The sequence below is a fragment of the Nothobranchius furzeri genome, chromosome 19 (assembly GCF_043380555.1).
Source record: "Nothobranchius furzeri strain GRZ-AD chromosome 19, NfurGRZ-RIMD1, whole genome shotgun sequence".
Classification (NCBI taxonomy): Eukaryota; Metazoa; Chordata; class Actinopteri; order Cyprinodontiformes; family Nothobranchiidae; genus Nothobranchius; species Nothobranchius furzeri.
In genome coordinates this window covers 14,753,436-14,778,851 of record NC_091759.1, presented here as the reverse complement: position 1 = coordinate 14,778,851, position 25,416 = coordinate 14,753,436, and the positions used below count along the sequence as shown (strand labels likewise).

Genomic DNA, 25,416 nt, shown 5'->3' with positions numbered 1-25,416 from the left:
CTCTCCAGAGTGTTCTGCAGCATAATCAGCACGTTCTCTTTGAACTTGATAGTGTAATGACCTGGCTGGGGTTGTAAGCCAGGTGCATTCTGGGTATTGTGTTATATGTGTTTCTTATCATTCTGCTAGTTCCTATGTGCTGATTTGCGTGTTGTGTGAGTGTTATGTAAGCCACAGGGAAGGTGATGTGTGTTCTGTGGAGCGGGTTGAATTAGCATGGTTAACTGACACCGTGACTCTGTGTGGTAGGAGCGTGATAGAGGATCGTGTCTGTAGCGTTACAAAGTGTCGTAGAAAAAGCCTAATAAAGGTCTGCATGAACCCCTACTGCCTCCTGCTGGTTGTTTCCGGGACTATAACCCTGCCGCTGGGACACTCGTACTTGCTTATTACCACATTCCATCCGACCACAATAAGAGACCGTCCATTATTTACCTCCGCTGACTCCGACACCGGCCAAAATTGGAGACCTGGCCTTTAATTGAATACCGGCCTTTGTTGGAGGATTTACAGTATATATATATATATCAATATCAGACGTCACGCTAAACCAGGGGTCCAACCTGTTCCCATCAAAGAGCCATTATTACCCATTTCCCACAGTAAAAAACACTTGGAGTCACAGCAGCCGTGGTGTTGTGGGCGGGGCCTACCCTCAGACAGCAGAGCGCTGCTCACAACAGGTGACAGAAGCCAGTACCGGTCGCTTGTGTAGGTCAAAGTTATCTTTCATAAAAAGATAATCAATAAAACGATTTATATAAAATGGATCCAGAAGTCTTAGCCTGTCTCTGCCGACAATATTTAGATATTTTTCACCCTGTTGGTGGTTTTACTGAGCAGGTGACACTTTTGACATACGTTTCTTTTTAAAACATCTTTAGACTGTTCAGAATACAAATTCAGGCTCTGTCACGTTTGATTGTTGTAATTAAACTTTGTAGGTGGGGAAGGTCAGAAAAGGATCCGATCAATTTGTTTTTCCCTCATTTACAGCGAAGGAGATAACGGTGCAGTGCGCCTGGCTCTGGTGTTAATCAAGTTAAATTATATCTATTTTCACAAGAAAACAAAACAGTTAAAAGCAGGGCTGGTGTTGACCGGACAGTTCCCGTATTTGGCCGTTTATTTTGACGAAGAAATAATAGAAAGCATTACCCCGACGCATGCAGACGAACTGACATTTTATTTGTTTCGCAAATCGCAGATGTAGCTAAATCACTCAAGAAGAGATTCCCATCTGAACATCTGAGCTGGACACCGCACAGCGCAGCTCGCTGTCAGCGCGTACATAAGGTGCACAGCGAGCTGAAGGAGAGGGGCTTGGAGCGCGTTGCAGAACCAGAGCGCATGCAGGAAGATTCCTTCCACTGAAGCGAGAGTTTTCCAAACCCGGTCTCTCAGAGAAACTTGTCACTTAGAAAATGTTCCCTGATGATGAAACTTTGGCTGAATAGCGCTTGTTCCTGTCTCCAATGTGGCGACACATCCAGGAGCCGTCTGAGGAGAGTCCCAAAATCTCACATCCTCTTCAGCTCAGAATGCGCACAAGCGTGACCCGTCAACCCGGTCTCACAGTAAGACCGGGTTGGACCTGTTCAGGTTTACGCAGACAATCTTTACATTTAGAAATAACATACAGATGTAAAATTAATGCAGTAAAATATAAAGCATTTTATTTAAATATCCATTCATGATTTTACAAGCACAGAGAGCCGCATCAGATGGATGGAAGAGCCGCATGCGGCTCCAGAGCCGCGGATTGCCGACCCCTGAGCTAGGGCATGTGCGGAGGACACACACACACACACACACACACACACACACACACACACACACAGGCAAAATATACTTGTTTTCAATTACGTTTATTGGGCCAGCTTATATTTTCTTAGGCCCACCCACAAATGAGTTTCTGGCTACGCTAATGGTGACTTTTGACAGACTTCTCTGAGCTCTGCAGCCATTACACTTTTCACCTCGCGCACCCCCTAGCGGCAGCTTGCGCACCCCCAGGGGTGCGTGCACCACACTTTGGGAATCCTTATTCATTACTCTCAGGAAGTCCACAGAATGTAGTTAAAAGTCTTCAGCTTGTCCAAAATGCTGCAGCTAGAGTTCTGATGAGAATTAAAAAGAGAGATCATATCTCTCCTGTCTTAGCTTCCCTACATTGGCTACCTGTTAAATTCAGAATAGATTTTAAGATACTTCTTCTCACATATAAAGCTCTTAATAATCAAGCTCCATCAGACATCAGTGATCTGATTGTTCCATATGTTCCTAACCGAGCACTTCGCTCTCAGACTGCAGGTTTACTGGTGGTTCCCAGAATATCTCAAATTAGGATGGGAGGCAGATCTTTTAGTTATCAGTCTTCTCTCTTGTGGAACCAGCTCCCAGCTTTAGTCTGTGAGGCAGACACCTTGTCTACTTTTAAGAATAGGCTTAAAACATTTTTATTTGATAGGGCCTATGTCATGACTCCCATCCTTCACCCTCCTCCACTTCCTCATTATACCTTCATTCAGCTCACCTGGTTCCTCTCACCAAGCTCCAGCCAAGCCCTGCTTTTCCCAGCAACCTGTTAGCTTCAATCAGCTCCATTCATTCCACCTGCTCCTGTAATCAGCCTCATCCCATTCACCTGCTTCCCCTGCTATAAAAGAACCAGCCATCCAGTCAACAGATGCCAGATTATTACAGCCTTGCCAGTAGTTCTCCAGCCATCCACCCTGCCTGATCTTTGCCTCTGGACCTTGTTTTTTGCCTGACCCCTGCCTTGCTCTCTGCCTGCCACTTTGACCTTAGCCTGCCTCTGAACCTGCCTCAGCCTTGCCCTCCAGGTACCTCTGCATTAAATAAAGACTTTTTAATATATTTTTACTGTGTTGGCGTCTTCACGGGTCTTCTGAACTCGGTTCCTGACAGACTATGGTTAAAATCTGATGTTAGCCTAAATCTGGACAAGTGGGGGAGTAGAGGGAGGTGGAGTGTACAGTCGGTAAAGACGGCTCTCCCTTGCCCTGACTCCAACATGCCTCCATCTAAATAGGATAGATTATCCAGAGTTATCTCTGTAGTTATGCTGCTATAGGCTTAGACTGCTGGAGGATACACTGACCACTTTTCACACTCTACTGCTTTCTTCTACTATCTGCTCTTTAACTGTATTCTTTCCTGCTATTTCAGCTGTTAACTTTATTTTCTCTCTAAGTGTTTTTCTCCCCAGAAGAAGCTACAATGATGTTCTGCTGAGCTGTGGTGGCCTCATGGAGGGGGCCATCGACTAGTACACTGCTGCTAACTACTTAAACATTCTCCCTCTCCTGATAATAACTTTTTGCTTTCCTTGATGTTGGATGTGCTACTACTAGTTTACCCGTTTAATTATAGATCCACTAGGATAAATACAATAAAGTTTATCTTTCACCAAATAGAATATTTACTAAGAAATCACAATATAACTATAGACACATTACTTGTGTGTGTGTGTGTGTGTGTGTGTGTGTGTGTGTGTGTGTGTGTGTGTGTGTGTGTGTGTGTGTGTGTGTGTGTGTCTGCTCTGTCTTCTCCATCCCCAGTGAGTCGTGGTGGATGGCTGCTTATACTGAGCCGGGATCCTCTGGAGGTTTCTTCCTGTTAAAAGGGAGTTTTCCTCTCCACTGTCGCTATATGCTTGCTTAGTATGAGGATTGCTGTAAAGTCACTGACGACTTGATGCAATTTGCTGGGTTCCTTATATAGGAAACATTTTTTCTGACTGGCTTAATGAACTGACCTGGATTGGAATGTTTATTATGTGAAGTGCCTTGAGACGACTCTTGTCGTGATTTGGCGCTTTATAAATAAACTTGAATTGAATTGAACACATGGGTCTCTTTCCCTCACTCATACAAAGACCAGATCACACCAAGCTGAGAAAACCAGAGTATCTTTATTATTTCATTATTATTATCAACATGCAGATTACAAGAAAAAAATGTTTTCGGCTCAGAAATGAGCCTCTACCACGCACATGTCTACATCCCAAAACTCTTTACAATATAAGAAGTTTATTAAGAAATTATTACAATGATTCATCAGTTATTTTCATTTGGCAAAACTGTAAGCAAATAAGTTTAAAAAAAAAGAAAGAAAATTCTACCCCAAACACTCAATAATACCCCCGCGCCTCACACAAATGACAGAGATACTTTATTTCGTAACTAGCAAGTGGCTACTCAAGATTGGATATTAGTGGGAGCTGAATTATTCATGCATCCATGCAGTATACTAACTGGACTGCCACAAGTCCCATAAATAACATTTGCAATGCTAATTTGAAGCATTTCGGCTTCTGCAGGTTCATGTTGTCTTTCCGCTCTTGCTAGTTGTCTGAATAAGGTAAAAATGTCGATCTTTCCAGGGGGGTATGGTCAGAGTCTGCATGCTGGTTCTGAAAACTTGTATTATTTCTACAAATATCTTTTCAATACGCGGTAGAGAGTAATAATTTTCCTCGGTGATGCCACTGTGACCGAACATGCAATAGTCCTTAATGAAGTAGTTGAAACTGTTTTATCATAACAAGCTAATTCTCTGAGCTAGGCTACAGTATGTTGTATTGTCCTGTTTATATATTTGTTGATGTCTGCTTGTGCTTTTGGACATGTCTATAATGTATAGGGTTAGGGTTAGTACTTCATCAGGGGCTGAAGGTTCTTGAGGACTCGTAGTCCGATATACACTTGGGTTTGATTCCTTTTGCGTTGTAGTAATCCACCACCTGGTTTGGCACTTCAGCCAGAACGCTCTTGGCTAAGGCAGCCGGAGAGGCCTGGGGAAGCAGACAGAGAGACCATGGAGAATTTTCATCACAGATATGCACACACACATCACCCTTCCTTTCTTAAATCTAGAAGACGAGACTTTAATGCTGCGCCCAATGCAGCCAAAGGTGCGGACCACTGAGACTGATGTGATCAGACAGGCTCGTCTGACAGCTCCGAATGCGCTCTTGTTTTCGCCTCTTTTGTTCTCTGGTGCGGCTGCTGGGTTTCTGGAATATCAGTGTGTTTGCAGCTAAAGTGGCGCTGCACAGAGTTGCATCACATCCTCGTGGCAGCTGTCAGATCCTGTATTAGAGGTCTCTCGACACAACACAAGCATCAAGGATCACACGCTTAAAACACAATGCTGTCTCCTTTCTGCTGCGCTAGGCAGCACACGTTAATGTGGACAGTAGTCTGATTACATCTGTATTGTAAATATGCAAAAATGGTGCTTATTTAATTTATTATTATGGAGGGATAAAAGAAAACTGAAAGCTTTTTCTAGGAAAGCTGCATTGAACTCAACCCCAATAGTCTTATTGTTTTGTCTGTGTGCACAGAACGATTCCATTCTAGGGTCATCATCATCAACAGCTAAGATAAATATTATTTTATTAATCGCAATTTATTGAAGAACAAGTTCACAAATTTTTCAGCACATTTGCTGTGGTTTCTAGTATAAATGAATGCCTTGTGAGTTGATCTCTGTGGGACAGAAGCTCTGGCGCTCCTGTTTCAGGAAGTAGAACTGAGCTAGATCAGAGTGGAGCGGAAGACGGCAGGCTTTGGAGTCTTATTTCCTGATATTTGAACATCTGACCTATGATTAGCGAACAACAATGTGACTGACTGCTTTACAACGTTGATGTTTTATCTCCTCAAATAACACAAGCTAATGTAAAGAGCAAGTCACCCCCAAACCAAGTATTTTTTGCAATAAACTATACAAATTAATGTGTAATTGTGCTGTAGACATGTGTAGTCAATAATAATAATAATGGCACATTAGTGCATTTTAGTAAAAATCTAAACATTCTGCCTAAAACTGTCAGCTTTGTGCCGTCGTCAAGTAAAAACTCTGCACTACATTTGAATTTAAATCTGCCATCGCTATTGGCTAAGAAGTCCACAATGACGTTAGATGGTAGATTATGATGTCACCATGTTGTTGTGAGCCTGTGTGTGTGTGTGTTTGTTAGCTCCTCCGCCCTCTCGGTCTGCCAGGCAACATCATTTGTTGCATTTTTCAAACATGAAGTGGGAGTGGAGTGAGTGTGATGGAGTTGCTAATGCTAACAGTTAGCTTCTACTGATCAAGACGTGTTTCCTGGGTGCTAAACCAACAACAGCCTCCTCCTTCATGAGCCAAGATGGGTGAGTCCATTAATGCAAATGTTCTATGTGAAGTGGAATTAACTGGATTTTCTAATCTGAGTTTTTCCCAGTCTGTTTACTACTGGTTATTGCAGGAAACAGGGATAGAAGACTATTTTCATGTTCATCCTGCATGTATTTCATAAATAACAAGTAAAAAAGTGGTTTCTCAATAAACTTATCCTTTAAGACTCGTGCCACGCACCACCTCTCACCCACAGTCATGTGATCTTTTACCCCCTCGGAGTCGTGTTAAAGCGAGTGCTGAAAACACCTGAGCGATCTAGGAGTCCTACAGAAGATTACACTTGGTCTCAGGAAGACATTTGACTATTTTCCAGTAGGTCTAAAAATCAAAAGCAACTCACATGATATTATGTCACTAAAACTCATTCGTTTGTTAAAGTTAAAGTCCCATTAGTTGTCACACACACAGGTGTGTGTGCGAAATTTGTTCTCAGCATTTGACCCATCCCCTGGGGGAACGGTGAGCTGCAGACACAGCCGCGCTCGGGAACTATTTGGTGGTTTAACCCCCCAATCCAACCCCGTAATGGTGAGTGTCATGCAGGGAGGCATTGGGTCCTATTTTTTCTAAGTCTTTGGTATGACCCGACCAGGAATTGAACCCTGACCTCCCAGTCTCAGGGCGGACACTCTACCACTAGGCCACTGAGCTGGTTTGTTGCATATAAATGTAAAATATAACAGACGTGCAAAAGTCTCCAGGCATCCTTTATCTCTTCATTATTTATTTTGGAGGAGCCAGACTTCTATGAATCTTTTAAAGTGGACTTCATCTTCATGCTGAAAAAAATGTCAGAAAAGCTTTTTAGAAACCATAAAGACCTTTTGATCAGACCACAAGACCGTCTGGGTGTTTGTAAAAAAACTAGAAATTGTTTAAAACTTTTGCACAGTATGATTTGTCCTGATATCATGTTAGGATGTGACTTTTTTTCTTCAATGATTTTTGATTTGATCAAACCTGTCCAGTTATTGATTTATACAAATGTTAACTTTCAGTAATCAGAACAAAAGTGTTAAAGGGTATAAATAAACTCATGCCAGCATGTTTTATACATGTAAGGTTCAGAAAATAAAAATAAAAATCCATTATTTCTATAAGAATACCAACTCCTTCCATGTCAGCAGACCTCAAACAAACAGTCAGATACATCAGAATCCTCAAAGTCAGAGCGTCTGCCGTTCTCCGTCTCACATAATTCCATGAGAAAAAGCATCAAAGTGCTTCCACCCCATCCTCTTCACTGTCTTCTCCTCCTCACGTTTCCACCCTCCCATTCTCTGTTCCTACCTACCTCTTATTCCCCACTGTCACCCAGCAGCTTCGTCCTGCTAATCCCTTCTGAAAAGAAACGACGGAGCAGAAAATCACCTCTCCACCTCTGTCACACACTCCCTTGCTTCCTTTTGTCTTTAGCTCTGGTCTTCAGTTGACCCCCGCCGCTCCTCACTTTCCAACACCATGAGCACTGTTCTCTCTCTCACTCTCTCATCCATGCCTCCACATTATTCATAACTTCTTCTCTCTGTCCAAATCTCCCTCTTTTCAAACCCTCAGTCCATGTTCCACATTCCTTCTCCTTAACCTGCTGATCCAATAGGATATAATTGCTTAATTTCCCAGCCTGTCAAGGGCCAAACTCACCATAACGGACCACGCCAAACACATCTGGTCAGAGCCAGGCCAAATTAGTGCCATCGGGGACACACACACACACACACACACACACACACACACACACACACACACACACACACACACACACACACTCAAGAGAGTGAAGAACTGATGCATTCTGACGAGCTCAGCAAACACATTACGCCCACGTGGGGGAAAAAATGTTATTTCCAAGTTTTAAAACATCCTTCCTAATCCTACCACTGAAACTATATATATATATATATATATATATATATATATATATATATATATATATATATATATATATATATATATATATGTGTGTATATATATATATATATATATACACATATATATATATATATATATATATATATGTGTATATATATATATATATGTATATATGTATATATATATATATATATATATATATATATATATCAAACATTCTTACTCTACAGTTTAAAACTAATACAACAACAATAACCTCTGTTATTTACTTTGCTGTTTAAAAAAAACACAAAAACTGATAAATGAGGAAAATAAAATGATGTGAGTAATCTGATCCGATTGCAACAGATAATAGTTGACTCCAGTCTGAAACTCTCCTCTAAAACAGCATAACTGTAAAATAACTTTGTCGTTTAACTCAAAATATACAAATCAGAAATTTATTTATTTATTTGTTTGTTTATTTATCCTTTTGTTAATTTAATAAATACATGTTATTTTAAAAGAAGAAAAAATAGATATTAGTTTAGAACAATGAACACATTTAATGATATTTTATTGATTTTCAATAATAAATATTTATTTTTGTTTGTTTGTTTACTTATTCATTTGTTTTTGTATTTATTTAGTAAATGAGAAAATAAATGGTATTTAAAATTAACTAATAATAATAATAAATAAATAACAAATAAAAATAATTATTCTAAAATACATAATGTTATTGTTATCTATATTAATATTTATAAAATATGTATTTTAATATGTATTTATTTGTCATTTTTTGAGTAATTATTGGACCCTTAAAGGCTTTTTTTATTTGTAGCCAATAGATAACTTTCATCACTCCCAATAAAATATTTCCGTATTTCTATCACACGTTAGTTAAACCAGTTGTTTTTCCTGCCAGTGAAAGCCTCCTGAGTGGCTCAACGGCCTGTTCCCATTTCCTCACCCGGCTTATTTCCTGTCGACAGCTCCTCTTAAACACTCGACACACTGAGGGAAGACAATCTGCTTCCAAGCACAGCCTTTGGGAAACTGTTTTTGCTTTGTAAGTGAAAGTTGATCACAATAACATCAGCGAACTTCCGGCTGTGTTGGCGAGGAGGCTCTCAGGAAATAAAGATGCCTGATTTAATTAGTTTAACAGCAAGATCAATTGAGAGGAATGGATTTTGTCTAATAAATGTGACTATGTGGGTACATTAAGTGAAACTGCGCTGAGCTGTTGCAATGTTTTGGTTGATGGACAAAGTGTTTTCAATAAAATTAAGCATCCTATAGAAACCTTTCAAAGAGGAAATTTGACATAAAATTATAGTAAAAGGTTCATTTTTCTTTGAACAATTCTAGTTAAATGTGTTATTAGCAAAAATCTGACTTTGATTTCCAATATTTAGTGTCTGATGGTCCACTTTAGAACCATAGAACCATTGAGCCAAACTTTGACCTTCTTCTAAAGTCCGGTTCACACAGCAAGAAAATGATGCCAATTTCTGACTTGATCCTCCATTTCCAACAAACTCGAGGACGTGTCCAATCGCTATAATAGTTATAAAGATAATCTTATCAGATATTCCTACTGTGTGTGGTGTGTTTAGGGTCCTTTGGTCAGCTCTGAAGGATGTATGGACTCCTTTGATCATAAATTAGTGATACTTGTGCTGCTCCAATTTTGAGGTCAAACAAGCATGGTGTCTCAAATGTGAAGTGAAACCAATCAGAAACTAAGTGTACTAAACCTGGACATCTGTGATTTTGTATCGCTATGTGCGTGGTCTCATGTTTTGAAAATCATCTGACAATTTTAAAAGCCTGCCAAGTGACCTGGGCTTTAGTTTATCTGAACGTTGAGTTTTGTCAAAATGTGTAATAAGAGATTAGACCTTTTTAACTGGGAATATGATTTGGTAAAGAAAAGTAATGCAAGTCGTAATACTTCCAAATTGTACCTTCAATGAAGTTTCATACCCAATGGTAGGAATTTTATCTTCTCAGTGGCCTAGTGGTACTGTAGGAATGTCAGCCTTGGGACTGAGAGATAAGGAATCAAATCCACGGTCGGATCATACCAAAGACTTTCAAATGGGACCCAATGCCTCCCTGCTTGACACTCAGCTTTAAGGGGTTGGATTGAGAGGTTAAACCACCAAATAGTTCCCTAGCGCAGCCACTGCTGCAGCTCACCGCTCCCCATGGGGATGGGTTAAATGTGGAGGTGTAATTTCACCAGTGTGTGATAACGACTAATAGGACTTTTAGTTTAACTTTATTCTCAGTGGCCGGTGTTTGGTATCTTGTGGTTCAGTTGTACCAGTTATTCATGAAAAGGGTTATACTTTGCACCCTCGCAGGGGCAGATGACTTCCTTTACTCAAATATTTTTGGTACAATTTTACAAAAGAACAAACTGACACTCGATGGCCTTGTAAAGAGGACAGCTGCCCATTTGACAGGGCTGGAGTGTTAATAGACGAAGCCCCTGCCATCACCTACATGTTTGAAGTCCTTGAAGGGGACAAACTGGACAATGTCACGAAGGACCGGCTCGCCCTTGGGTGAACGCAAGATCCCGTCATCCCCGTCGAGAATCTGCATGTCAGTGAAGTCTGCGTTTCCCACTCCAACAATAATGACAGACATAGGCAGGTGAGAGGCGTGCACGATGGCCTCCCGTGTGTCCGCCATGTCGGTGATGACGCCGTCGGTGAGGATCAGCAGGATAAAGTACTCCTGGTTTGACAAATGAAGGGAAGAGGTAGAGGGAGAGGGAGAGAGAGAGTTGGTGGGGGAAAATGAGGAATGGATGCTCAGCGTAACTGATAATTTAAATGTGGTTTCTTGGTAGGAGGCTAATTTAAATAAAACTCATTGTAATCCACTGGAGAGCCGGGGAGAAGCAGAGGGCATTAAGGCAGGGACAACGTCATACTCTAATTTCATAACCTGATGTAAATTAATACCAATCAATCTTCCTTTCGTCTCTAAAATGTTGTCTTTATTTCCAATTTGTATTTTCTCATTCTCCTGGTCTGCAAGCGTAAAAGTGCAACCACCGTCCATCACAGCAACAGGAGTAAAATATATGTTTTTATCATTTCCTCTCACCATGGCCTCTTTGGTGTGCATCTCCTCGGAGGCAGAAGAGGCCACTTTCTGGATGATTGGGGCGATGTTGGTGGGCCCATACAGTTGGATCTTAGGAAGGCAGTTCTGGTAGGCCTCCACCACGCCTTGGATCCCTGCAACACACGTAGGCTCAGGCTCTTGCTGCTTCTTTAGTTTCTTCTTCTATCTTTGTGTAAATTGGGGTGCGCTCTCCTCACAGCGTCAAAGTTCCTGTTCTTGCCAAAGTGTTTGCTACAATAAATCAGACTCTCCACGTGTGATAGCGCTCCAAGGTGACTGAGCATTTTTCAAAAAAACGTTCCCTCATGGTACACACAAACGCACAATGATGCACACACTCACACACACTCATACACACCTTCATGGCAGAGACTGCAGCTATGTGGGGTGAGGAGCACAGAAGCCCATTTCACACATAGAGATTAGTGTTGTTTTTCTCTGAGTCGTAGAGCCTGAAATACATCCTGTAGCATTGTGACAAATCTCCCAGCTGCATTCATGAGTGTGTGTTTGTGTCCAAGTGTGTTTGCACGCCTATTTGTGTATTTGTGAAATGAAGAAGCCAAACTGCAGAGGGAGAGATGAGAGGCTACACCGCAGGGCTGTTTTGGGTCTGTGATGCGTGAACGTGCACAGAAAGCATCACTTTAGGCGACATGGAACACGTTTGTGTTTGAGATGCGGCTGCTCACCAGCACATTCGGGATTTTCTTCATCAAAGTTCACAGCAAAGTCATGTGAAACCTTAAAGCGGGGCAGAGAACAGAAAGGTCGTTTTAAAAAGCTGTGACGGCTAAGCGCAACATGCCAAGTCCAATTTGTGCAATATATTCTGCTTTCATGCTAATCAAAAGCAAAAACGGAACCATCTAGAACTCTACTTTGCTCCACACGCTCCCAACTCCAATGTCCTACCTTGAAGTCAGGTGGTATCAGAGCTCCAAAACCAAAGGCAGGGAACATTTTGTCGCTGGAGTAAAGAAAAGAGACGTAAATAACACAGATGGAAGGGCAAATTGTAGATTTGTACATGTGTTGCATACTATTAACTCCATGCAAGGACAATATTTTCAAGGAGAGAGCATCCTGTGTGTGTGTGTGTGTGTGTGGGGGGGGGGGGGGTCAGCATGGGGTAAACAGGGATTGATGGAGTGGTCCCTACCTGTCATAGTCTTGGCAGATCTCCCCTACAGCCACCAGCGCTTTTAGGTACTCGTTGGGCTGGTAGGGGTGGATGTAGTGGAGTGAGCAGCTGTTTCTCGGATCCCCATTGGATGCCGTGAAGTCTATGGCCACCTGGGACAGAAACATACAAAGACATCCACACAGCATGAGTGGGCACAAAACGGTGTGGGGACGTCGATGCAAGCGTTGATGAATTTGTTCTGTTTCTGAGAAGGCTTACCGTGAACTGAATCTGGCAGCCCCCCATGATGTAATCCAGGAAGGAGTACATTTTGATGGTCTGTCAAGAAAGATCACTTTAATTAAGGCTTTGCGGCATGAATTGTTCATTGGGGTTGAGAAATGACAGGAACATGGCTTTAACTGTCTGAGAACGAGGAGTGCTTTGAAAACTGGTGCAAAACAACTTTCTACATGAACTGCAGAAGGAATGAAAGAATACACGGATGTCCTAGGTGATTGTTCACAGTCCCCCTCACTGCATCTCCATGGCAAGACAAATGCTGTAAAATATCGGGCTATGTGGTATACTGTTTTCCAGTAATACAGTTGAATACTGTCAAATCTGACGTCTTTGAGAAACAAACTATTAACGGCAAGCTTTTGTAATCTTTTACGGTAAAAGCCGTATTTTCTGCTCTTTCCCATCAAGCTACCATAATCTTACGGTATAATATAGTAAAACTTGATCATGGGCTCATTCAGTTAGACACCTGAACAAAATTAGAAATAAATGGAAATGAAATTAGGCCGACACATCTGTTGAAGCACGTTACTAGCTTCAGCTGGCTTGGTCATTTGATTTGCCGCTACAAGGTTCAATTTTATCATTTGTTGAGATACTTTTCCCACATAAAACGTTTTAAAGGAGTTCATAGGGAAACACGTTATACAGGCTGATGCCAAAAGCTTAAAAGTATCTTCAGATGTGCACTCGATGTAATATAGCTAACACACAGTAGAACCCCAACTGTTGAATAAGCAGTGTCAGAGTATGGAAAATCTGTTGGAGTCAATTCAATGAAAGTGAGTGTAAAATACTAGCCTTTGTCTATTCTACACAGAGGACAAGTCTGGATACTCCGAGGCAGAGAGCATCATGACTTACAGAACTCCCAACTGAATAATATCAGTGGACCCCATAAATATTTAAGATTCTGTTTGGTTTAAGAAAACACAAACTCAAAAGGTGGCTCCTTGCTTGGATTAGCCATTAGCTTGCTAGTCTGATCAGAACCGATCTCCCATTACCCTGAACTGTGGCTGCCAAAAAATCTATTTAAAAAATGGTAAAATATTAATTGTCCACTACTAAGGTCCTTTGAAATCCGTTTTAGTTTTATCACTGTTCGATGGTAGATTTAGAGGTTACCGCTTAATTATTTTTGAGGCAAAAGGACTGACTACTAATGTTAATGGGGACAAAGAATGCAGTTTATCAGCAATTTAAAACACTGCTTTGAATCTTTAAGAAGCATGAGACATTTTCTTTTGGCTTTCATCTGTCCCAGGATTCCTGACACAGGCCATTCTCTAATCCCTAAATCAGAATAATATCAGTGGACCCCATAAATATTTAAGATTCTGTTTGGTTTAAGAAAACACAAACTCAAAAGGTGGCTCCTTGCTTGGATTAGCCATTAGCTTGCTAGTCTGATCAGAACCGATCTCCCATTACCCTGAACTGTGGCTGCCAAAAAATCTATTTAAAAAATGGTAAAATATTAATTGTCCACTACTAAGGTCCTTTGAAATCCGTTTTAGTTTTATCACTGTTCGATGGTAGATTTAGAGGTTACCGCTTAATTATTTTTGAGGCAAAAGGACTGACTACTAATGTTAATGGGGACAAAGAATGCAGTTTATCAGCAATTTAAAACACTGCTTTGAATCTTTAAGAAGCATGAGACATTTTCTTTTGGCTTTCATCTGTCCCAGGATTCCTGACACAGGCCATTCTCTAACCCCTAAATCAGAATAATATCAGTGGACCCCATAAATATTTAAGATTCTGTTTGGTTTAAGAAAACACAAACTCAAAAGGTGGCTCCTTGCTTGGATTAGCCATTAGCTTGCTAGTCTGATCAGAACCGATCTCCCATTACCCTGAACTGTGGCTGCCAAAAAATCTATTTAAAAAATGGTAAAATATTAATTGTCCACTACTAAGGTCCTTTGAAATCCGTTTTAGTTTTATCACTGTTCGATGGTAGATTTAGAGGTTACCGCTTAATTATTTTTGAGGCAAAAGGACTGACTACTAATGTTAATGGGGACAAAGAATGCAGTTTATCAGCAATTTAAAACACTGCTTTGAATCTTTAAGAAGCATGAGACATTTTCTTTTGGCTTTCATCTGTCCCAGGATTCCTGACACAGGCCATTCTCTAACCCCTAAATCAGAATAATATCAGTGGACCCCATAAATATTTAAGATTCTGTTTGGTTTAAGAAAACACAAACTCAAAAGGTGGCTCCTTGCTTGGATTAGCCATTAGCTTGCTAGTCTGATCAGAACCGATCTCCCATTACCCTGAACTGTGGCTGCCAAAAAATCTATTTAAAAAATGGTAAAATATTAATTGTCCACTACTAAGGTCCTTTGAAATCCGTTTTAGTTTTATCACTGTTCGATGGTAGATTTAGAGGTTACCGCTTAATTATTTTTGAGGCAAAAGGACTGACTACTAATGTTAATGGGGACAAAGAATGCAGTTTATCAGCAATTTAAAACACTGCTTTGAATCTTTAAGAAGCATGAGACATTTTCTTTTGGCTTTCATCTGTCCCAGGATTCCTGACACAGGCCATTCTCTAACCCCTAAATCAGAATAATATCAGTGGACCCCATAAATATTTAAGATTCTGTTTGGTTTAAGAAAACACAAACTCAAAAGGTGGCTCCTTGCTTGGATTAGCCATTAGCTTGCTAGTCTGATCAGAACCGATCTCCCATTACCCTGAACTGTGGCTGCCAAAAAATCTATTTAAAAAATGGTAAAATATTAATTGTCCACTACTAAGGTCCTTTGAAATCCGTTTTAGTTTTATCACTGTTCGATGGTAGATTTAGAGGTTACCGCTTAATTATTTTTGAGGCAAAAGGACTGACTACTAATGTTAATGGGGACAAAGAATGCAGTTTATCAGCAATTTAAAACACTGCTTTGAATCTTTAAGAAGCATGAGACATTTTCTTTTGCTTTCATCTGTCCCAGGATTCCTGACACAGGCCATTCTCTAACCCCTAAATCAGAATAATATCAGTGGACCCCATAAATATTTAAGATTCTGTTTGGTTTAAGAAAACACAAACTCAAAAGGTGGCTCCTTGCTTGGATTAGCCATTAGCTTGCTAGTCTGATCAGAACCGATCTCCCATTACCCTGAACTGTGGCTGCCAAAAAATCTATTTAAAAAATGGTAAAATATTAATTGTCCACTACTAAGGTCCTTTGAAATCCGTTTTAGTTTTATCACTGTTCGATGGTAGATTTAGAGGTTACCGCTTAATTATTTTTGAGGCAAAAGGACTGACTACTAATGTTAATGGGGACAAAGAATGCAGTTTATCAGCAATTTAAAACACTGCTTTGAATCTTTAAGAAGCATGAGACATTTTCTTTTGGCTTTCATCTGTCCCAGGATTCCTGACACAGGCCATTCTCTAACCCCTAAATCAGCCTTGCTGTAAAAAGAGCTGTTTGCCCCTCCCACTTGGACAGTACATGAATATGCTAATGAGCTACTTGCTGATTGGTTGGTTTAAACCAAGCCCCCACAATGCAGGTGAAAAATTGAGGCCAACCCGGAAGTGACAAAAATTGCAGTTCCACCCTCATCCACTAGGGGCCGGTATCAGAACCGAGCAAATCCTCATTGACTCCCATGTTAAAAATACCAATTTCACAGCAGAAATAAACATGTTTACAGCCTGGTACCAAAACATGTTTTTGGTTTAAATGATCTAGTTTACACTCATGACAACTCTGAGGGGGGTGAATTTTTTTCTGACTCTTCTGTTTAAGTGTATTGGACAAAATGACTTGCTGTGGCATTAATTGCACTAATAGAGCGTCCAATGAGTCTCCACTTCATTTGTTTTGGTAAGTAAAATTATATTTATGTATTTTACCTTTCTCAGTGGCCTAGTGGTAGAGTGTCCACCCTGAGACTGGGAGATCAGGGGTTCGATTCCTGGTCGAGTCATACCAAAGACTTTGAAAAAATGGGACCCAATGCCTCCCTGCTTGACACTCAGCATTAAGGGGTTGGATTGGGGGGTTAAACCACCAAATAGTTCCTGAGCGCAGCTGCGTCTGCAGCTCACCGCTCCCCCAGGGGATGGGTCAAATGCAGAGAACAAATTTCACACACACACCTGTGTGTTTGATAACTAATGGGACTTTGACTTTGACTTTAGGTCACTGCCGAGCTGAGATTAGATTTTAACATGTACTGTTTAACCATGAAATTTAAATGTAATAGGGTGAAACCCAGTGCATTTAACATAATGCTGCACTTTAGAAAATGGGTTGAAATATAACATGTTGGTGGAGCTGGGTTCCGACTATCGGCTTGTGGAGCTCTTCTCCCCTCCCCGCAGCTCGGCGCATCTCTGTCTGATCGCAGCTTCTGTCTGATGCGCGGGCTGCCGGCTTGTGGAGCTCTGAGATGGAAACCTTTCCACCCGGTTCTCGCCAGCGGCAGCTCTGCGCATCTCAGATCGCAGCGGCACTTGTCTGCTGTGCGGCTGCCGGCTTGTGGAGGTCTCGGAGACCTCTGTGTTCCACCCGGTTTTACCCAGCGGTCAGCCCGGCGTATCTCTGACTCAGAAGCTCTGGTGTTGTGCACAGTTAACTCCGGTTGTTGCTAGGTTGCTACCTCCGTTAGCTTAGGTCCCACCTCCGCATTAGCTTTGGGTTAGCTTCAGGTTAGCTTGTAGCTAGTTTGACCGGGTGTCGTCAATTGATCCCAGCCTTACAGCCCCACCCTCAGCTCCACCTCTCTTCCCTTTTGTGGAATTGTCTGGACTTGACAGAACCTGTGACACGGTCAAAATGGCGGTGGTGGCCACCTCCTATTTTTCTTTAAAAACGTGTTATTGGAATCTATGGAAAACCATTGTCCAATATTTGTATGTCGATGGTTTAAACCAGAAGACCTCAGACACTGGAGACTACAGATGGAGGAGGAAGGGCTCCACATTTATGAGAGGTTTCTCAGAAAATAAGTTTTTCTCTTGCATTTTTAACTCACTTGAACCGTCACCTTATCGTGGTGGAGGGCTTTGAGTGCCCTTATGATCCTAGGAGCTATGTTGTCTGGGGCACTTTGTGCCCCTGGTAGGGTATCCCATGACAAATTGGTCTTAGGTGAAAGGTGAGACAAAGAATGGTTCAGAGGATCTTTCATGAATATGCAAACAAAGAGGCCCGGCCCGGAGGGTTACCGGAGTCCCACCTTGGATTCAGGCCTGGAGTTGGGGCCCATGAACGAGCACCTGCTGGCCGGGCTTTCGCCCATGGGGCCCGGCCGGGCCCAGCCCGAACCGGATACATGGGCTCAACCAACTGTGGACCCACCACCCGCAGGAGGAACATGAAGGGTCCGGTGCAGTGTGGATCGGGTGGCAGACCGAGGCGGGAGCCATGGCGGTCCGATTCCCAGACAACAAAACTAGTTTTTGGGACATGGAACGTCACCTCGCTGGTGGGGAAGGAGCAGGAGCTTGTGGCAGAGGTTGAGCAGTACCGGCTAGATATAGTCGGACTCACCTCGACACAGCATTGGCTCTGGAACCCAAGTCCTTGAGAGGGGTTGGACACTGTCCTTTGCTGGAGTTGCTCCGGGTGAGAGGTGAAGGGCTGGGGTTGGCTTTTTGTTAGCCCAAAGACTCTCTGCCTGTGTGTTGGGGGTTACCCCGGGGGACGAGAGGGTAGCTTCACTGCGCCTTCGGGTTGGGGAACGGGTCCTGACTGTTGTTTGTGTTTATGGGCCAAATATCAGTTCAGAGTACCCACCCTTTTTGGAGTCCCTGGAAAGAGTGCTCGATAGTGCTCCATCAGGGGACTCCATTGTCCTGCTGGGGGACTTCAATGCTCATGTGGGCAATAACAGCATGACCTGGAGGGGTGTGATTGGGAGGAACGGCCCGCCTGATCTGAACTCAAGTGGTGTTTCGTTATTGGACTTCTGTGCAAGCCGCAGTTTGGCCATAACGAACACCATGTTCGAACATAGGATGCTCATCGGTACACTTGGTACCAGGGCAGCCTAGGTCGCAGGTCGATGATAGACTTTGTAGTCGTATCATCTGACCTGCGGCCATATGTTTTGGACACCCGTGTGAAGAGAGGAGCGGAGCTGTCAATTGATCACCACCTGGTGGTGAGTTGGATCAGATAGCAGGGGAAGATGCTGTGTAGACCTGGCAGACCCAAACGCATACTGAGGGTCTGCTGGGAACGCCTGGCAGAAGAACCTGTCAAGACGGTCTTCAACTCCCACCTCCGGCAGAGCTTTGACCGCGTCCCAAGAGCAGTGGGGGACATTGACTCTGAGTGGGCCTTGTTCCACTCTGCGATTGTTGAGGCGGCTGTTGCTAGCTGTGGTCGCTAGGTGGCCGGTGCCAGCCGTGGTGGCAACCCCCGTACCCGCTGGTGGACACCAGAGGTTCGGGGAGCCGTCAGGCTGAAGATGGAGGCCTACAGGGCGTGGCTGGTCTGTGGGTCTCCGGAGACAGTAGACAGGTACCGGATAGCCAAGCGGGGTGCAGCAGTGGCAGTTGCCGAGGCAAAATATCGGGCGTGGAAGGAGTTTGGTGAGGCCATGGAGAAAGACTATCGATCGGCTCCAAAGAGGTTCTGGCAAACTGCCCGGTACCTCAGGAGAGGAAGGCAGCAACTCGCTCATAATGTTTACAGTGGGGATGGGGAGCTGCTGATGTCAAATGGGGCTTTAGTCGGACGGTGGAAGGAATACTTTGAGGAGTTCCTCAATCCCACCTACACGCATTCCGAGGAGGAACCAGAGCCGGGAGACCCGGGGATGGACTGTCCAATTTTTGGGGCAGAAGTTGCTGAGGTAGTCAAACATCTACACAGCGGCGGAGCCCCGGGGGCAGATGAGGTTAGTCCTGGGTATCTCAAGGCTATGGATGTTGTAGGGCTGTCGTGGTTGACACGTCTCTGCAACATTGCGTGGTCATCGGGGGCAGTTCCTGTGGAGTGGCAGACCGGGGTGGTGGTCCCCATCTTTAAGAAGGGTGACCTGAGGGTGTGTTCCAACTATAGGGGGATCACACCCCTCAGCCTCCCTGGAAAGGTCTACTCCAAGGTACTGGAGAGGAGGGTCCGAGCGATAGTTGAATCTCTGATTGAGGAGGAGCAATGTGGTTTTCGTCCTGGCCGTGGAACTGTGGACCAGCTCTATAGCCTTGCAAGGGTGATGGAGGGGGCATGGGAGTTTGCCCAACCAATCCACATGTGTTTTGTGGATTTGGAGAAGGCTTATGACCCTGTGGGGGATGCTCCAGGAGTATGGGGTGGGTGGCTTTCTGTTAAGGGCCATTCAGTCCCTTTACCAGAGGAGCGTGAGTTTGGTCTGCATAGCCGGTAGTAAGTGAGACCTGTTCCTGGTGAGGGTTGGACTCCACCAGGGCTGCCCTTTGTCACCGGTTCTGTTCATTACCTTTATGGACAGAATTTCTAGGCGCAGCCGTGGTGTGGAGTGTGTCGAGTTTGGTGGCAGGAGAATCTTGTCTCTGCTTTTTGCAGATGATGTTGTCATCCTGGCTTCATCCAGCTCTGACCTTCAGCTCTTGCTGGGTAGGTTCGCGGCCGATTGTGAAGCAGCTGGGATGAGGATCAGCACCTCCAAATCTGAGACCATGGTTCTCAACTGGAATAGGGTGGCTTGCCAACTGCAGGTCGGGAGAGAGGTCCTACCTCAAGTGGAGGAGTTTAAGTATCTCGGGGTCTTGTTCACGAGTGAGGGTAGGAAGGATCGGGAGATCGAAAAGCGGATTGGTTCAGCATCTGCAGTGATGCGGACGCTGAACCGATATGTCGTGGTGAAGAGGGAGCTGAGCCACAAAGCCAGGCTCTCGATTTACCGGTCGATCTACATCCCAATCCTCACCTATGGTCATGAGCTTTGGGTAATGACCGAAAGAACGAGATCGCGGATACAAGCGGCCGAAATGAGTTTCCTCCGTAGGGTGGCTGGGCTCAGCCTTAGAGATAGGATGAGGAGCTCGGACATTCGGGAGGGACTCGGAGTAGAACCGCTGCTCCTCCGGATCGAAAGGAGTCAGCTGAGGTGGTTTGGGCATCTGGTCAGGATGCCTCCTGGACGCCTTCCCGGGGAGGTGTTCCGGGCATGTCCTGCCGGCAGGAGGCCCCCGGGTCGACCCAGGGCACTTTGGAGAGGTTACATCTCCAATCTGGTCTGGGAACGCCTTGGGGTCCTGCCGGAGGAGCTGGTGGAGGTGGCCGGGGAGAGGACGGTCTGGAGCTCCCTAGTTGGGATGCTGCCCCCGCGGCCCGGACCCTGATAAGAGGAAGAAGACGACGACGATTTTTAACTCATTCACCGCCAGCCGTTTCCTGACCAGTAAAGCCCTTCGCTGCCAGCGATTTTCAGCGTTTTCACAGTTTTTTTAAGAGTCACAGAACATTGCGCTGTATGATAATGTCAAAGCCAAAACTACCAAAACAAAGAGTAGATTCACCTCCTACATCAGGAAGAATCTGCTCGTTTCGAGTGTTATCTGTTCTTTCACAATCCGTTGTTGAATTGTGATCAGCAGAAGCTTTTCTGGTTCACGCCTCACTTTTTTTTTACAGCAGCGCCCCAAAACGATCTCCTAACACATGGATTTTCTGCTTCCTGATCACGTGACGTGTGACGTATGCGAATGAAGATCAGCTTTAGAGCATGTTTGTTCTCATGGTGTGGGGGCTCGTTCCGATGCCCACACAGTAAAAAAAAAGTGCAAATGACGAATTTGGTCATCATTGGCAGTTACTTAACATAAAAAGTTGGTCACACGGCTTTGACTTTTTGGCATGCTACGTTTGACCACCCGAGCTGCCTTTATTCACAACAAGAAAATGTTTGTTTAGATTCTTTGTCCCCTTTAACTGATGATCAGAAGACTTGTAGCCCCGAAGGACAATTGTGTTTTATTTTTACTCAGAGATTAACTCTATCAGATTGCGACATGAATGAGGACTTTGACACCTTGCAGATTTAATTTTTTGCATCCATATACAAAATATTTCAATGTCAACCTAACAGTGACTTACAAAACACACTAGGCATACAGAATCAAACAGAGTTTTACAGATATTGTGAAGACATGCATCTGTGCACATCTACAAGTGAATATAATTGAGCCTTGAGGGTTGGACCGGGTGTTTGTTCCAAAGGAATGCATGCTTGCTTACTAACAAATAAACCAGAACAAAATGTCAAATATAACTGTTTTCAATGACGGTTTACAAATTTCATCACCAGCTTTTATCATGCTCTCATTCGGGGCAACGGTTTATTTATTTTTTTGGTACCAGTTCTAAGCTATCAGCAAAAAGCAGGTGTTTGAGCTGGCAGGCCTTGGCACGGCGCTCCAGGGAATATTAGGAGAACACTCTGCAGACCAACCCTCAGGCCTCCACGGATCAGCAGTCAAGGCTGTAACTGAGGCAAGAGGGTTTGGTTCGCATGACTGAAATGAACTAGCGAAGAGAATTAAAGGTCAGAGTTGGGATTTATGAGGCCATAACACATGAAACATTTTAGTAGCTTCACTCATTGTGATGTTCAAGAGTTTATTTATGACTGAAGAATAAACTTTAATAGATGCACCTAACATTAGTCCTATGAATCAACGCTAACATTATGTTGATAGTTTTTGTTACCATTGATTTAGAGTTTGAATTGAAATGACACTCTGCTTTAAACATTAGATGATCTCTAACTATTTGATGTTATTTCGATACATAAGACATGTGAAAAGTTTAACATACAACATTTAAAATCCAGTTAAACAGAATCTTCCAAAACTGCCAACATTTAAAGTTGAACCTGGTTTAATTTTCATTCTCTCAATAGAAACTGTTTACATATTGATCTTATCTCAATAAATCAGAGGAGGGTGGCATGTCTTGCTTCAGTTTATTTAAATATTTGGTGTTTTTATTGAAGAATGTAGGAACAGCTTCATGTTCTCTTCCTTGCCACTCAGAGACATGATGGCTTTAATATGCAGATTATGACCTTGAATGTGTTGCTGCTTCATGCTGCAGAGATGGCAACTCGTCCCAAAGCTTGTTTTAAAAAGCTGCGTTTAGAAAGATGACAGTTTAAGGTCATTCCTTGAAGGAGTGCATGCCCCCCCCCCCCCCCTTTTATGTCAAGGGATAGGATGAGGTTTGTGAGATAGTTCTCAATGGAATCCCCCTGTCACCCGATGGCTCCGCAGAGTTTGGTATGGAAACCAAAGATGTGCATGCTCACTCAAGATCAGGTCCAATCTGGAGCACCTGGTATCTGGCTTTATGGGAAGTGCATGTGCAGGTGGTTGTGCCGAGAGACCGTCAGCAATCGACCTATTGAGTTGAGATGCGCAATGAGACAGTTAAGTCTCGTGGATGGATGTGCGCAGTTGGGTGAAACCCAAACAGTGCTTTGAGTGTTTTGTTGTATGCTGTGCTTAGTAATAGAAAGAAAAAAGGAAAAACGGGGGAATACAATAAAAGGGATGGCATCGGTACATTGGCTTTAGGATTAGGATAGAGGGGTGTGGCCAGCTTTACGGGCCTGAGGGTTAATCCTAATTTATACTTCTCCATCTGCATCAGGACCAGGGGCGGCGTTAGGCCCGGCTACTTGGGCTGAAGCCCCGGATGTTTCATGGAAAGCCCCGGATCTAAATCGTGGAAGTAACATGCAGTACCAAAGTCCAACAGAGAGGGAGCAGCTGGCAGTAGTTTGTATTCAGCCAGCCTGAGCCTCCACCACTGAAGAAGAAGCCCTTCAGCAGCCGGCTTCTTCTACACTCTCTGCCTGAAACGCATGAGTGAAGATGGACATAAGGACGTTTTTTAGACAAAAAGTACGGCGACAGAACCCCAGCTTTGATGAGACTGGTGCTGACTCAGGTTTGTGAGTCTAATTTGAAAATATTTGTTGTGCTGCTGGTTTGCCTAAAGTTAGCTTATCAGGTAAAGTTGATGGAGAAAGAAAGGGAATATTTACTATCATCTCACACTAAACACTAACAGGAACAATACTCTGCCCTGAATATGCTGAATATGTAGCTTCAGATTAAAAATCATGTGGTACAAGACATATATATATGTTGACTAGTGCGTGTCACGTGTGTGCGCACGTGCATATGCGCGTGTGTGAGTTAAGCCCCGGATCTTCTTCAGTCCTAAATCCGCCCCTGGTCAGGACAGACACACGCAATGCCATAATCTGTCCTTTTGGGGGCTCTCCAACAGGCTCGCAAGAACAGACAAAGTCAAGCTTTCTTTTCTAAACATCTGTCCGCCGAGACAAAGAACGCAATTGTGATTGGTTAGGACGCCGATGTCGTCTACAGTGCCGCCATTGCTTCCTCAAAAACAAAAAGAGCTGAGGATATCTAGCGACAGACACGAAGCAGCTTGAAGAATACATTGTGGAAAAACTCTAAAAATATGAATGTTTTATTCCCATTTGACTGGAGGAGTAAAAAGATACACAGCAGAGGTGGCGAGTGCATGAAGGCGGAGGAGGATGAGTGACGAATTTGTCTGTGTTAAAAAGTCTCTCAAATACAAATAAAAAAATAAAAAAACACAATAAACACACTATCTTGGACCGGATACATGACAGGATACCACAGAACAGCACTACGCCCTCTGTTGTCCTGGCAGGGAATTGCTTTGCAACACTCCACAGGAGACGGAGAAGTCTGAAGGCAAAACGTCCCCGTCCATGTGTGCGTGTCTCTCGCACGTGGAGCTGACGGAGAAGTATAGATTAGGCTTTGGGATAAAGGGATGGTACTAGGTGTCTGGGCCTTGGGTTGGATAATGGAAAAAGCTGCGTTTTGATAGCTGACAGTTAAAGGCCATTCGTTGAAGGAGTGCATGTTCCCCATCCCCCTTTGTGTCAAGGGTTAGGGTAAGGGTTAAGATTTTGATCAATTATATCCATTTTGGTAAGATCTTTTAAAAATGGCACAATCTCACATAATACTGCAACATTTGGTAAAATATACTGGCACTCGATGTTGTGGACTACTGCTCCTGGTGTCTAGTGTGAATGAATGCCTTGTGAGTCGTTCTCTGGGTGAGAAAATAGCTCTCGCGCCCGATATCAGGACTAGAAGTTCGTTGGAGGATTTCAGGATTTTGAGTCTAACTCATCAATATTTATGATTTGCAAATGTATCGCCTCTGATTGGTTAACTCTGCCATTGATGGTTTACAGTATCTCCACAAAAGATAAAAACCTGAAGGAGATCTGCCTTGTTGTGGAGCTGCTAATGCTAATGGTTAGCTTCTACTAGCAGAAACGTGCTCTCCACCTCAAGATGGTTGAATCAATGAATGCTAATTTACAATGTAACTTAGATATGCATGACTTTTTCTGACCCGACCATTTTTCTGTCTATTTTCTATCGGTGGACAATGAAGGAAATAGGGAAGAGGAATATTTTCATGTTCAGTCTGCATGTGAAACTCTGATTGTTCCCGATCGTATTTCAAACGGTTTTTAAATAATTACTGAACAAAAGCAGTATCCTGAAAGATCCAATATTATTGGTGGCAACCAGCTGTTGGCCACATAAAGGAAATAAATATCTGAGTGTGTAGAGGTTGTTGTGCAGCATCACCTTGCAGTGGTTGAGAATGACGGTGCCGGAGTTTCTGTAGTTCTTCTTCTTCATCTGATACTTTGGGTTAATGCATTCCCACTGGATCTGGCAAAATAAACATGATAAACTAGTAATATGTG

General features: G+C 43.3%; 1 protein-coding gene across 1 annotated transcript in view; it reads right to left on the bottom strand.

Moving 5' to 3' along the window:
- Nucleotides 1-3,918: 3,918 nt before the first annotated feature.
- cpne4b (copine IVb) overlaps nucleotides 3,919-25,416 on the bottom strand; it is a 52,848-nt gene continuing 31,350 nt past the window's right edge. The window contains exons 9-16 of the mRNA XM_015973294.3: nucleotides 25,295-25,381; nucleotides 12,623-12,682; nucleotides 12,380-12,513; nucleotides 12,133-12,187; nucleotides 11,910-11,961; nucleotides 11,197-11,330; nucleotides 10,585-10,821; nucleotides 3,919-4,819 (exon numbers count right to left, since the gene is read on the bottom strand). Coding sequence (XP_015828780.1) covers nucleotides 4,688-4,819; nucleotides 10,585-10,821; nucleotides 11,197-11,330; nucleotides 11,910-11,961; nucleotides 12,133-12,187; nucleotides 12,380-12,513; nucleotides 12,623-12,682; nucleotides 25,295-25,381 — 891 coding nt within the window. The 3' untranslated portion in view covers nucleotides 3,919-4,687. The remainder of the gene's footprint in view (nucleotides 4,820-10,584; nucleotides 10,822-11,196; nucleotides 11,331-11,909; nucleotides 11,962-12,132; nucleotides 12,188-12,379; nucleotides 12,514-12,622; nucleotides 12,683-25,294; nucleotides 25,382-25,416) is intronic.